The sequence below is a fragment of the Sapajus apella genome, unplaced genomic scaffold (assembly GCF_009761245.1).
Source record: "Sapajus apella isolate SASKATOON/1434 unplaced genomic scaffold, GSC_monkey_1.0 scaffold160, whole genome shotgun sequence".
In the NCBI taxonomy this organism is placed as follows: Eukaryota; Metazoa; Chordata; class Mammalia; order Primates; family Cebidae; genus Sapajus; species Sapajus apella.
Genome location: NW_022437100.1, coordinates 725,052 through 738,838, shown reverse-complemented (window position 1 = coordinate 738,838; position 13,787 = coordinate 725,052). Strand labels below are relative to the sequence as shown.

At 61.3% G+C, this 13,787-nt stretch overlaps 1 protein-coding gene across 5 annotated transcripts in view; it reads right to left on the bottom strand.

The window, feature by feature from the left end:
• Positions 1-1,000: 1,000 nt before the first annotated feature.
• Positions 1,001-13,787, bottom strand: part of KCTD17 (potassium channel tetramerization domain containing 17) — a 14,569-nt gene continuing 1,782 nt past the window's right edge. For 2 of the 5 annotated variants that reach the window (XM_032266595.1, XM_032266596.1), the window contains exons 3-7: positions 7,811-7,902; positions 6,785-6,880; positions 4,918-5,043; positions 3,475-3,574; positions 2,867-3,294 (exon numbers count right to left, since the gene is read on the bottom strand). In XM_032266595.1, the coding sequence (XP_032122486.1) occupies positions 2,933-3,294; positions 3,475-3,574; positions 4,918-5,043; positions 6,785-6,880; positions 7,811-7,902 (776 nt within the window). In that variant the 3' untranslated portion in view covers positions 2,867-2,932. The other 3 variants (XM_032266597.1, XM_032266593.1, XM_032266598.1) reach the window with 3 other exon arrangements.

Genomic DNA, 13,787 nt, shown 5'->3' with positions numbered 1-13,787 from the left:
GACCCCTGGGGCAGTGGAGATGGAGCCAGGGGCCAGCTGGAGGTGAGGGTGGGTGGTCAAGTGTGGACAACTCTGGAAGCCTAACAGAGCAGGAGAAAGGGGTCCTCAGAGGGGCCCAAGACTGAAGAGGAGGGTTTTCCAACATGGGCACTGCTGCCACGTCTGTGGGTGAATGAGGCAGAAGGGGAGGCAGGGATGGGGAGCACCCACCTGGGTCCAGCCAGGCGGAGCCTGGGCAGGCGGGCGGGCGGGCGAGGCGCATCTCGAGTGGGTGGGCACAATACACACACAATCCCTCTGGTGATCCGGAATCACCCTGGGCCTACCCCAGTCTCCATCGGAATCCTGGAGGGGCGGAGGGTCATCTGCTCTCCTAACAAGCCTCCTGGTGACTCTTTTGCAAGGAGAGTTGGACCCCACAGGTGAGGCCAGCTTTGGAGTGGCGTGTCCTCCAGGGAAATGGCGAGGCCCTCCAGGCTGGAGCTGGCAAGAGGGAGCCCCCACACCTTAGGGCCCCGCTGCCCGGCAGGACTTCCTCAAGCCAGGCCACGGAGAGACTCGGCAGGACGGGGGAGCTGAAGGAACCGGCCAGGGTAGGTGAAGGGCCTGGGGTCCGGGCTGGGGCCAGCAGACTCAGAGAAGGGAGAGGGTGGGGGGTTTTCAGTTCCTGGGATTTAGGGCAGAGGGGTGGCAGCAATGGGGAGAGGTGGCGGTGGCCCGGGCATCAGAGTAGAAGTGGAGGGGTATCCCGAGAGGGTTAGGGGGTGGCAGAGGCAGCCTGGCTTCCAGCCAGGTAGAGTGGGTGCTCTAGTATCCAGCCCCAGGGCAAAGGATATAGCCAGTTCCCCAAGCCCTCCCCGCAACACACAGGAAACTGGCAACAGGGCAGCGTCCCTGGGCTTTCGGGAGAAAGCTGAGTTCCTTTGGGCCAGTCTACCACACCTTGAGTTTAGCCCCGTCCCCAAAAGTGGCCCAGAGAAAGAGAGGGCGACAGCCAGGCTGGGCTGTTCCTTCGGGCTTTATTACATGGTGGGGTCCAACACAGCTGGGAAGCAAGGGCCCATCCCGGGAAGTCAAATTCAGGAGGGGCCCCGGCTCAGCCGTCACACCCACTCTCCCCTGGGCACTTCCTGAGTCCTCCACTGCCCCTGCCCAGCCCCTTCCGCTGCCTCTCCCCGCCCTCCAGACCAGGTGCTGGGCGGGCAATGCAAGTGGCTGGGGGTGGGATCACCACAGTGAAGACTGAGCCAGCTACCCCTGCTCTAACAGGCCAGTTCCCCACACCCTGCATCCCCAATACCTGAATCTCCATTTGCAAACAGCATTCTGCCAGGGGGTTGGGCTGGGTCCTTTCCCTCCCGGGGCAGCTGAAGGGGGGATGGCCCCTATATACTACCTGAGGGCCTTCGGGGACCTGGCTCCTCCGTGCACCCTCACAACAACCCTGTGAGGTAGGTGGGGTGGGAGGAGTTACCCCCTGGACTAAGGCTCAAGGAGGCGCTGTGACTGGGCCAGGAGGGAGCACATCTGCCATGCAGCAGGGGGACCTGGGAGAGGGGGCGTGGGGGCTGGAGAGGCACAGCCAGGCAGTGTCACATGTCCGCCACAGGCAGTCGGCTCTGCCCAGGGGTCCTGGGGCCCACCTCAGGCCTTGAGAGGTCCCAGGGGGCCCCCGCCCCACCCCTGGAGGCAGGAGTAAGTCACAGCCCCACGGATGCAGACAGAGGAGGCCAGGGAGAGGGCACTTCTTCCTTCTCAGGCCCGGGGCCCACCCCATGGTACAAAAATAAAGGATTTCAGATGGGAACCCCAAGTCCCTGGAGGTGATCTGGGGCCTCACATCCAGGTGCCTCTGGCTTGTAACAGCTAGAAAAAAAAAAAGAGGAAGGGCAGGAGGAGGGGAGGGGCGGAGGTGGGGCCGGTAAGGAGGGGGTGATGTGGGGCCGGGGGCAGAGAGGAGATTGAAGGGCAGGGAGAGGGGGAGAGAGAGAGGCAGTTGAGTCAGTCACAGGCTTCCTTCTGGAGGAGGGGGTGGGGCTGAGGCCCATAGAAGGTAGATTCAGAACTGAGCCGGCGGGAGCAGGAAAGGTGCCCCAACTAACCCATCCAGGAGCCCCATGCCCCATCTTGGGCTGGTGATGGCACCTACAGAGGCCAGATTCTGCCAAGACTCTGAAGGCACTGGGGTGGTGGGTGGCTAGGGCTGGGAGAGGCACTGATACTCCAGGTGAAAGGAGCCACAAAGAGCAGCTCTCTGTCCCCATTTTAGAGGCAGTTGTGGCCCAGAGAGGGACAGTGACTTGCCCAAGGTCACACAGCAGACAGAGAAGATTGGGGTAGGGGGCCTGTGGGCATGCGGCCAGGGCTTTTTCTGCCACTCACAATCCTTACGGCAGCTCTGCCTGACACTTCATGGGCCAAGGGTATCCCAAAGTGCCCAAAGTGGCCCGTTCTCCCCATCCCCACAGAAATAGGAATACCACAAGGCAGTGACACAGGAGCTCCTGGATGTGCAGGACTCGGCCAGGGCCCTGGGCTTCAGCAGTCCCTCCCTCCTCCCCAGTCTGGCTCAGGTGCTGACGGGCTGGTGGGAAAGCTCCCACTCCCTAACTCTCTTCTCCTCTCGGAGCCTCACCCCCAAGGCCAAGGTCAGATGAGAAACTTTGGTGGGTGGAGATAATCAGCCAAAAGCTCGGCTCAAGTCCAGGGATCAAGAGGTGAGCACCCTCCTCACTCCACCCCTCCCGCCAGCACCGCCAAGCTACAAACCAGGGATGGCAGCTCTGGGGGCGGGCGAGGGGCCGAGGAGAAGCCCTCATGGCAAGCTCAGCCTCAGGTCTGAGAGGGTGCGGGCGGAAACCTGCAAGGAGGAGACGTGAGGAGGCGGCGGGAGGAGGAGAGGCGGGGCAGGGCCCGAGGCTGAGGCCGAGCCTCAGAGGTGCCCAGCAGGGTTGGTGGGCACAGAGGAGGTGCAGCTGCGCCCCTCCTCCCCAGGCTGGGAGGCAGGAGGTACCAGAAGGGGCGCAGGAGGCGGCAGGCAGGATGGTCTGGGGTGCAGGGCCAGGGGGCCTGCGTGGAGGGCACGGGAGGCTGGGACCAGGGCAGCCCCGGGATGGAGGCGTGAGCAGGCAGAGAGAAAACCCGGACAGGGGCAGAGAGGGAAGAGGCAGGGTGCAGATGAGATCCAGGAGGAAGAAGAGGTGGATGAAGATGAGGCAGGACCTCCAGCGGGAAGCGGAGGAGGAGGCAGTGGTGGGAGGGAGAAAAGGTTAGCGGGATCCTGAGATGACTGGGCTGCAAAGAGAAAGTGAGAGAAGGGATGGTTATGCGGGTGAGGCGCCAGGCAAGTGGCTGAGCTAACCCTGGTGCCCCCCAGCAGCCCCCGGGCCCCCAGTTCTGCAGCTGGCTCCAGCAGGGGGTGGGCGGGAGGCTCCGGCTTTGCTTAGCAATCATCCTCCTGGGGCGTGGCTGCACCTTTCTCCTGTGCATCTGCCTCCACCTGCACCTGCTCCACCTCCACCTCCTCCACCTCCTCCTCCTGCTGCTGCTGCTCCTCCAGCGGCTCCTCCGTGCTCTGTGAACCAGCCGGCGGACCCAGGGAAGAAAGAGTGGAGACGCTAACAGGGGGGCCAGGGCCTGCTGGCAATCCCCAAAGACCCGGTCTCAGGCAAGGCAGAGGGACCTCAGGAGAGGGGAGGGCTCCAGCCACAGAAGCTGGGGGCATCTTCTCTAGTTCCCGGGGCAGCTTGGGAGGCCTGAGGAAAGCAGCTGAGGATGGGGCGCTGTGGGCATGCTCAGGGATCAGTCTGGCTGCTGTTCCATAGAGCGAGGCTGGAGCTGCGGTCGAAACGGAACAGGGAGGGTGTGGGACTGGGGTATGCCTGGGAAGGCCTTGTTTGGAAACACTGATCCTGAGTAGAAATGTGGCCAAGCCCCAGGGTGGACGCCACCCAGATCTGGGATGCCAGCCAGTCTCTGACAACCCAGGTCCAGGGGCTTTGGCCCAGGGAGGCAAAACAAGCAAGCTCGCCCTGTACCCTTGCAGGGCAGCGCCAGCTCTGGCAGTGGTGGGGGTGGGTGGGCAGGCAGGGTGGATCACAGCAGGACAGGGAGGCAGACAGACAGAGACAGGAAGCCAGAGGTAAGCCTCCACTGCGCAGGGGCGGGGGCCCCAGGAGGAGCAGCCTCCTTTCTTCCCAGCCTGGTTCACGCCTACTCTGTGGCTCTGCTGAAGGCCCTTGGGACTTCCCACAGCATGGGGTCCAGGGTGGCAGGATGCCCGCTCAGCCCCCTCCCCACAGGGGGCAGATGCTGCCAGGGTGCTCTCGGGAGGCTGACTCAACAGGCCAGGCAGACACACAGGACAGGCCACCACCAGGCTGCCCCCATCCTGCAGAGCGGCCAAGGAGGGAGCCTGGGAAAGGGGCAGGATTTACGGCGGTGGCTTCCCCATCCTGGCTCAGGCCAGCTGGGGACACGCACCTGTCCCTGGGGAATAAAGGGCATTTGGGATCCCAGAAGTTCCAGGCTCCAAGGATACCACAGAGAGTATGTGGTCCTTCCCTCTCACTTCACAGAGAATGCGGCAGAGGTGCGAGAGAGGACAAGCTTTGTCCTAGGTCACACAGAGTACCACCCTGTGCCCTGACTGCCTATCCCATGCCACAGTGCCCAGTGGCCACTACGCATCCTCTTAACGTGGCCTCTGAGTCCACGCCGGCCGCACCCTCGGGATGCTCTCATCTCACTGCTCCCAGCCTGGGCCTGGGTAACGGCGGGTGGCATGGGATGGATGGCGGTGGCTGTGACCATGGGGAGAGAGGAGGAGGGACGGTGCGGGCGCAGGGGCAGGAGGGACAGGGAGGTGGAGGGAGACAGGAGCCTTCTGCAGACACGGCCTGAGGCGGGTGGGCTCACCTTGGTCTTGCGGCTGGACTCGGAGCTCAGCCCGTTCGGGGAGCTGTGGAGCTCCTTGGACACCACACACAGGAACTCGGCCTGGTCCTCGCTGCCGTAGCTGTAGGAGGAGCCGATGTTCACCAGCTAGAGGGGTGGAGCATGGGGGGAAGACACAGGTTGGTGTTGGGGGCCATGGGGCAAAGTGGGGCAGGCCTCGGCCTCCATCAAGATACCAGCTCCTGTCCTGATCCTACGGCTTTTTGGGCCCCCTCCTGGGTTTGCTGAGGGCGCCTCTGGGCAGGAAGGTGGAGTGCTTCCCCTCGAGACCTGTGCCCCGGGACCAGCCTCTCCACCTGGCTTGGCTGGCCCAATCCCTGGTGGAGGGTGGCAGCATTACTGCCATCCCTACCACCACCCCCAGCCTAGCCCCAGAGCCAGGGGACCCTTTTTGAAATGCAGACAGAGGCCTCTAAAGGACAGTTGTCCCCTGTTCCAGACGTGGCTGACGCAGCTCCAGGACAAGGTTGCAGGGTGGATTGGCAAGGTGGAGCCCACAGACTATTCCCTTCACTCCCGGAAGCAGAGGTGGGACAGGTGGTCCACTCCTGAGACCAAAGGGCAAAGGACCAGTGGCCCCTGGCCTGCTCACTCAGCCTCTGATAGCCTGTGCAATTGACAAAGATGCTCAAAGTTGCCCTGCCTCTGTTCCGGGGTCCCTAGAATAACCACGCCCACAAAGCCCTTCTGGCTAACAAAGTTCTTGCGGGTGATGGGTCTCATTCAGCTCTCACAGACCCTTCTTCAGCAGTCAGAGAGGAAAATATCACCCCCTCTGGTAGAAGAGGCTTGGAGAGGTGGTGGCCTGCTGAAGGACTCGCAGCTAGGGAGGGGTGGACCAGGGAGTGGCACTGAGGATCCCACATCCTCTCTTGAGTGCTGCAGACTTCAATACGGACTTCTGGTGATCTGCATGAGGCTAGTGCCCACACAGAGAGCCCCACCGAGGGCCAGGAACTCTACTGACGGCCCTTCTAATCTTCACAACCGTCCTACAGAGGAGGTGCCATTAGCCCACTTCACAGATGAGGAAACTGAGGCCCGCAGAGGAGATGCAACTTGCCCAAGGTAGCAGGCATGTCGGTGGCGAGGCCTAGAGGTGATCCAGGCCTCTGGCTCTGCACTGGGCCCATTCCTCCATCCCCCCCGGCCATCCTGGGGGCCCCGACCTCCAGCCTTGTGCCAGGGAGCATGCGGGTGGAAGCGGAGGAGAGCTAGCCAAGCCCGTCTCCTTCTCTAAAGGCACATTTGACCTCGGGCTAACTTTCTGGCTCTGCTCCTCTGGAGACCTCAGAGGTGGGAGGTCCGATCATAACTAGAAATAAAGTCCTTGGGATAAAGACCTCCTGACGGGTAAACCACATCTGGACTGGGAGGAACCATTGTTCACCACAAAGACCTCATGGGAAGCCACTGCTTCGGGCTCCCCGGCCTACTGCAATGCTGGTGACTGGGCATGTCCCCTGCGGTGACTCTGAAAACTGCATCGGGAGCTGCTGTGCTGGCCTGGTGTTGGCTCCGGTCACCTGAGTGGGTCTCTTCTCCTTGCCCCTGGGCTGTCCCTCAGGGGCAAGCGACTCGCTGGTGCCACCAGATAGATCAGAGGCTGCTTGCTGTGAGGACTCCCGCCAACAAGGACGCCCTGTGGCCACTCAGGCTCCTCCTCCCTCCCAGTCAACCTGCCACCAAGCGTGGTCTCTAACCTTGTTTAATTTGATTTAAGAAGACCTCCGGGGGCGGGGGGTACTGTGAGGGGAACCCAAGGCTGGGGCTGCGGGAAGGGAGGGGCCAGGGTGGGCCTGGTAGTATGCCCGTGTCCCCCGCCTACCTGCTCAAAACGCCAGCCATCAGACATGGTGGACACCATCTGTGTCAGCTCCTCCTCCTGGCACTGCAGCACGCGGTACACGTGCTTGGGTGGGACCTGTGGGCAGAAGGGTCACATAGAGGGCACCTGTGGGAACACCAGTTATTGCTGCCACCCCCGCAACATACCCAGAGAAGGAGAGGGAGAGAGAAGAGGTAGGCTGGGGGAGGCAGCCATGCTCTGGCTCCGAACGCCTGCTCCTCGCCAGGCACTCGACAGGCACCACCTCACTTAATCCTTCCACGAAGCCTAGGCATTAGAGGACTTCCCACTGAGGCCCAGAGAGGTCCAGTTACTTGCCCAAGGTCACCTAGCTCAAGGGTGGAGAAGACAGAACCAGAACACAGGTAATTCAAGAAAGAACGAGGGTGGGGCTTGGGGAACATTTAGGGTCACCAATGGAGTCAGGCCCTCAAGGAGACCCAGAGCCTCCCCTCTTCAGTCCACTGGGGGTTGGAGACGGTTCCTCACTACCTGTCCCCAGCGTAGGTGGAAAATCTCCCTCCCTCCCTCCCTCCTGCAGACTAACCAGGGAGGCCTGGGCTCCAAGCTCACCAATGCCAGGCCCAACAGCCTGCACTGTGCCTACCAGGTGACCATCTGATCCCATGAAATGCACAATTGGCTAACCCTGCATTGCCCTCTGCAGGGCACCCTGCACCTCCACACTGACCCCCTCCTGCCAGTGAGGAAGGGATGGGGGTGCAGCTCCCACCCCTCTCTATCCCATAAGAGGAAATCAAGGTCCAGAGAGGGCAAGCCCAGCCCAAGGTCACACAGCAAATGAGGCTAAGCAGGGACAGAACCCAGCGTCCGTTGCCCAGTCTGGGGCTATGCTGGGCAGCCTGGGAGTCCAACAGTCACTCCTGTCCTTACAAGCCAGCTCGGCACCCCCATGATGAACCGGGTCCTGTCTCTCCCAACCTCCTCCGCCTCCCACTCCCCAGCCGCCCCTGCCCCGGCCATGGGTGCCGCCCCTGCCCCCACCTGGGTGACCGTGTAGTCCTTCTCTTCCATCCGGTCTTTGATGATGCGGATCAGTGGGCCAATGTTGTAGAACTCGGCTTCCTCCAGGACCCCTGGCAGACAGAACGGACCCCAGTCACTCCTTCCGGTTCCACGCCCCATTCTCCTCTCGTTCCTACCACCCCCAAACCCACCTCCTGCTCCGATCACCCGCCCTGAGGATGAGCTGAGCGTCTGTGAGTTCAGGGGTCAAGCAAGAGGGAGCATTTCCTTCCTTGGATCCCACACTTCCTGCGGCAGGGGCTGAGACGCTGCCACACAGCTCTGCTGTGCTGAGCGGTATGACCTGGGGCACCTGCCGGGCCACAGTCTGGGGCTGCTTCAGGGCTATCAAGAGACAGCAGGCTCATTGGGGCTGATCCCCAGAATGTCACCATGAGCAGGGCCTTGCCTGACCCCCAGTCATGTGCTTCTATTTATGAAGCACATTCTAAGTGCTGGGTGCATTGCATTTTTGAATTCTCAGAACTGGAAGGAGGTACTTTCATCATCCGTATTGAACAACTGGGAAAACTGAGGCTCCCAAAGAGAAGCGGCTTGTCCAAGGTCACGCAGCCGGTAAGTGGCAGAGGGAACTCAAGCACCACAGACTCCAGAGCCCATGTCTTCCCACTGCAAGTACATACCCTTGTGTCCACACTCCTCCCAGTCACTGCACCTTATAGTTTGCACTACCCCGCACAAGCTCATCAAAGTCCCAGGGGTATGAGGAGAGAGCCGGCATTACCGTCCTCATCTTGCAGTTTAATTAATCTGCAAGATCAAGAAGTCGGCCCACCAGTACAGCAATGAGCTTATAGCTGGTTTGACTCTCCCAGGCTCCCAGAAGGCAGGGGACCTTCAGACCCTTTCCTTGCCTGGTCTCTAGACTCTCTGGGGACAGGGCTCATTATGAGCTGAATGTTTGTGTCCCCCCCAAATCCACCTGCTGAGAGCTGTGATGGGATTAGGACGGGAGGTGATGAGCTCATGAGAGTGGAGTCACCAGGGAGGGGTCAGCATTCTCGTAAGAAGCAGCTGATTGGATGTGAGGGCGATCTGGCTGACATTTGTCATGCCACTGATCACCAGGGTTGATGTGGCTGATCTAGCTGGCTGGGGGCATGTCCCCTTTCTCCCTCACTGCTCCAGGCATGTCTGTCCCAAAGCTGCGTGCTCCATCAAAGAGGACGACCACCCCCGATAGAGGAGGGCTGGTCTTCGGTCAAGGGTATGCGAGCAGCGGCGCTCACCTGCTAGAACCTCCAAACAAGCTCTCCAGAAGAGGCCGGGGGACTAGTTCCCTCTCTTTCTGCCATGTGAGGACACAGTAAGAGGTCAGCAGTTTGCAACCCAGAAGGTCATCATCAGAACCTGGGCGTGCCAGTACCCTGATCTCAGATTTCTAGCCTCTGGTACCATGAGAAATAAATTTCGGATTTTCATAAGCCACCCAATCTGTGGTACTTCATGATTACAGCCTGAAATGCCTAAGATGGGGCTCACATTTCTCATCTGCCCTCTGTCCCCGGTGCCCACACGGGACTGAACACAGCACAGGAGGCTGGGTGGGGAGTGTTGCTGCCTGATTGTGAGAATGATCCCCAGGGCCCCAGGCAGAGCCCTGCAGGTGACAGACAGCGAGCACCACCCACATCCTCCGGCCAGGCACTGAGCTCCATGTGGCCTCACAACAGCTCGGTGGGGTGGGTGCTATGGTTCCCCATTTCACAGATGGGGACACGGAGGCACAGATGAGTTAGGTAACTTTCTCAATGTCACACAGCTACTAAGTATCCTCCCAGATCCCCTATCCCCTAAATGGACTCTAGCCCTGTGTGATCCCCCAGTACTTAATAGCTGTTTCATCTGCTAGCCCCCAGTAGCCCGTGCCATCCCCAGCCCCTGACAGCCCTGTGCCACCCCTAGCCCCAAGTAGCCTGTGCCATCCCCCAGCCCCCGATAGCCCTGTGCCATCCCCTAGCCCCGAATATCCCTGTGCCATCCCCTAACCCCCACATAGCCCTGTGCCATCCCCCAGCCCCTGATATCCCTGTGTCATCCCCTAGCCCCAACAGAGCCCTGTGCTGTCCCCTAGCCACCAGTACCACTGTGCCATACCCTAGCCCATGCTAGCCCTGTGCCATCCCCTACCCCGCAATATCCCAGTGCCATCCCATAGCCCCCGATAGCCCATCCCATCCCCTAGCCCCTAATATCCCTGTGCCATCCCCTAGCCCTCACACAGCCCCGTGCCATCCCCTAGACCCCGATGTCTCTGTGCCATACCTCAGCTACCACATAGCCTTGTGCCATCCCCCAGCCCCCACATAGCCCCGTGCCATTCCCAGCCCCCGATATCCCTGTGCCATCCCCGAGACCCTACATAGCCCCATGCCATCCCCTGGCCCCCGATAGCCCCGTGCCATCCCCTAGCCCCCGATAGCCCCGTGCCATTCCCTAGCCCCCGATATCCCTGTGCCATCCCCCAGCCCCCACATAGCCCAGTGCCATCCCCTGGCCCCCGATATCCCTGTGCCATCCCCGAGACCCTACATGGCCCCATGCCATCCCCTGGCCCCCGATATCCCTGTGCCATCCCCTAGCCCCCACATAGCCCCGTGCCATCCCCTAGCCCCCACAGCCCCGTGACATCCCCTAGCCCCCGATATCCCTGTGCCATCCCCTAGCCCCCACATAACCCTGTGCCATCTCGTAGCCCCCACCTAACTCTGTGCCATCCCTTAGCCCCAAAATTCCTATGCTATCCTCTAACTCCCACATAGCCCCGTGCCATCCCCTAGCCCCTGATATCCCCCCGTGACATCCCCTAGGCCCCGATATCCTGGTGCCATCCCCTAGCCCAAACATAGCCCCATGCCAATCCCTGGCCCCCAATATCCCTGTGCCATCCCCCGGCCCTCACATAGGCCTGTGCCATCCCCCGGCCCCCGATATCCAAGTGCCATCCCCTAGCCCCCGCATAGCCCTGTGCTATCGCCTAGCCCCCAATTCCCATGCCATCCCCTAACCCCCACATAGCCCCCTGTCATCCCCAGCCCTCCATATCCTTGTGCCATCCTCTAGCCCCCACATAGCCCTGTGCTATCCCCTGGCTCCCGATATCCCCGTGCCATCCCCTGGCCCCCGATAGCCCCCTGCCGTCCCCTAGCCCTCCATATCCCCATGCCATCCCTTTGCCCCCACATAGCCCTGTGCCGTCCCCTAGCCCCCGATATCCCCATGCCATCCCCTAGCCCCCAATATCGCTGTGCCATCCCCTAGCCCCCGATGTCCCTGTGCCAACCCCTAGCCCCCACATAGCCCCGTGCCATCCCCTACCCCCCGATATCCCCGTGCCATCCCCTAGCCCACAATATCCCTGTGCCATCCCCCAGCCCCCACATAGCCCTGTGCCATCACCCAGCCCCACATAGTCCTGTGCGATCCCCTAGCCCAAAATTCCTGTGCCATCCCCTAACCCCACATAGCCCCCTGCCATCCCCTAGCTCTCCATATCCCTGTGCAATCCCCTAGCCCCCACACAGCCCCGTGCCATCCCCTGGCGCCCAATATCCTTGTGCCATCCCATAGTCCCCACATTGCCCCGTGCCATCCCCTGGATCCCACAAAGCCCTGTGCCAACCTCTAGCCCCCGATATCCCTGTGCCATCCCCTACCCCTCACATAGCCCCATGCCATCCCCTGGCTCCCGATATCCCCATGCCATCTGCTAGCCCCTGATAGCCCAGTGCCATCCCCTAGCCCCCAATATTCCCGTGCCATCCTCTAGCCCCCACCTAGCCCCGTGCCATCCCCTGGCCCCCGATATCCCTGTGCCATCCCCTGGCTCCTGATATCCCTGTGCCATCCTCTAGCCCCCACACAGCCTTGTGCCATCCCCAGCCCCTGATAGCCCTGTGCCATCCCCTAGCCCAGATGTCCCTGTGCCATCCCCAACCTCCCACATAGCCCCGTGCCATCCCATAACCCCCACCTAACCCTGTGCCATCCCCTAGCCCCAAAATTCTTGTGCCATCCTCTAACTCCCACATAGCCCCGTGCCATCCCCTAACTCCCACATAGCCCCGTGCCATCCCCTAGCCCCCAATATCCCTGTAACATCCCCTGGCACCCGATATCCCTGTGCCATCCCCTAGCCCTCACATAGCCCTGTGCCATACCCTAGTCCCCGATAGCCCTGTGCCATCCCCTAGCCCTGATGTCCCTGTGCCATCCCCAAGCTCCCATATAGCCCTGTGCCATCCCATAATCCCCACCTAACCCTGTGCCATCCCCTAGCCCCAAAATTCCTGTGCCATCCTCTAACTCCCACAGAGCCCCGTGCCATCCCCTAACTGCCACATAGCCCCGTGCCATCCCCTAGCCCCCAATATTCCTGTGATATTCCCTAGCCCCCACATAGCCCCATGCCATCCCCTAGCCCCCGATAGCCCCATGCCATCCCCTAGCCCCCACATAGCCCCGTCCCATCCCCTGGCCCCCACGTAGCCCCGTGTCATCCCCTGGCCCCCGATATCCCTGTGCCATCCCCTGGCTCCTGATATCCCTGTGCCATCCTCTAGCCCTGATGTCCCTGTGCCATCCCCTAACTCCCACATAGCCCCATGCCATCCCCTAGCCCCCACATAGCCCCGTGCCATCCCCTGATCCCCGATATCCCCGTGCCATCCCCTGGTCTCCGATATCCCTGTGCCATCCCCTAGCTCCCACATAGCCCTGTGACATTCCCTAGGCCCCAATAACCCCGTGACATCCCCAGCCCCCGAGAGCCCCGTGCCATCCCCTAGCTCCCAATAGCCCCATGCCATCCCCTGCCCCCTGATATTCCTGTGCCATCCCCTAGCCCCCACATAGCCCTGTGCCGTCCCTAGCACCTGATAGCCCTGTGCCATCCCTTAGCCCCCACATAGCCCTGTGCCATCCCCTAGGCCCCTACAGCCCTGTCTGACCCTCTGGCCCCTGGACAGCCCTGTCTGATGGTGTGGGAGTAGCAGGGCTTTGAGGACTCAGAGCCTGTAAACAGGTGCTGGCTGTGACGCAGCTGGGGTGTTTACTTCCCTCCGGTGGGGCCTGCTCCTGAGCTGAGGCCACGCCCATGGTATCTGTGCTCCCCTAGGGATGAACAGGGAAGCCTCGGGGCCCTGCAGGGCCTGGCACCTACAGTGGGCTCTGCTGTTGCGGCCCTGACCTACTAGAGCGTTGCTGGGCCGCCAGACCACTGTGTCCCATAGGGCTCAAGAAGGGAGGACCATGGCCCAGGGCAGGAAGGCACGCACAGGTGCAAGTGCTGTCTGTGCATGGGACTCATGACATCTCCCTCCAGAAGCCAGATCACCACCCCCATTTAACAGATACCAGTGGAGACGCAGTGAGAAGTGACACGTGCAAGCTGGTCTGGCTGGATCAGCTGACCCAGAGCCACACCCTGTGTCCCAAAGAAGAGTTAACTCGGCACTGACTGTATTCCCTGCCCCTGGCTGGGGCTCTGCTAACAGGTCGTTCTCCCAGACAGAGCTGCCTCACTGTGTGAGGCCCAGACATGGGTATATACAGGGCCTCAGCCACCTAGGCCTGGGAATAACCAAAGCCCCACTGGGAAGCAGACTCCCCCCTCCCCTGCCTCCACCCACAACCAGCACTCTGCTGCAGAGACTGCCAGACTTAGTGAATAGTCACCCGTTCCACCCACTTACAAACCCTCACCAGCCAGAATTTGAGATATTGGATCAGCCAGAGAAAGAGCTCTTCCCATGCCTGTCAACACTGCATTCCCCTCACCCCAGCCTCTGGGTGTGATGGTCCACACCTGGCTTTCTGGGAGGCCAGAAAGAGAGGCGTCACAGCCCACAGCAGAGGCCACAGGGCCTCGCTGACTCCCTCTATCCCCAGCACGTGTGTCTCTCCATCACCTCCCTGATGGTACTTCTGGGTGTGA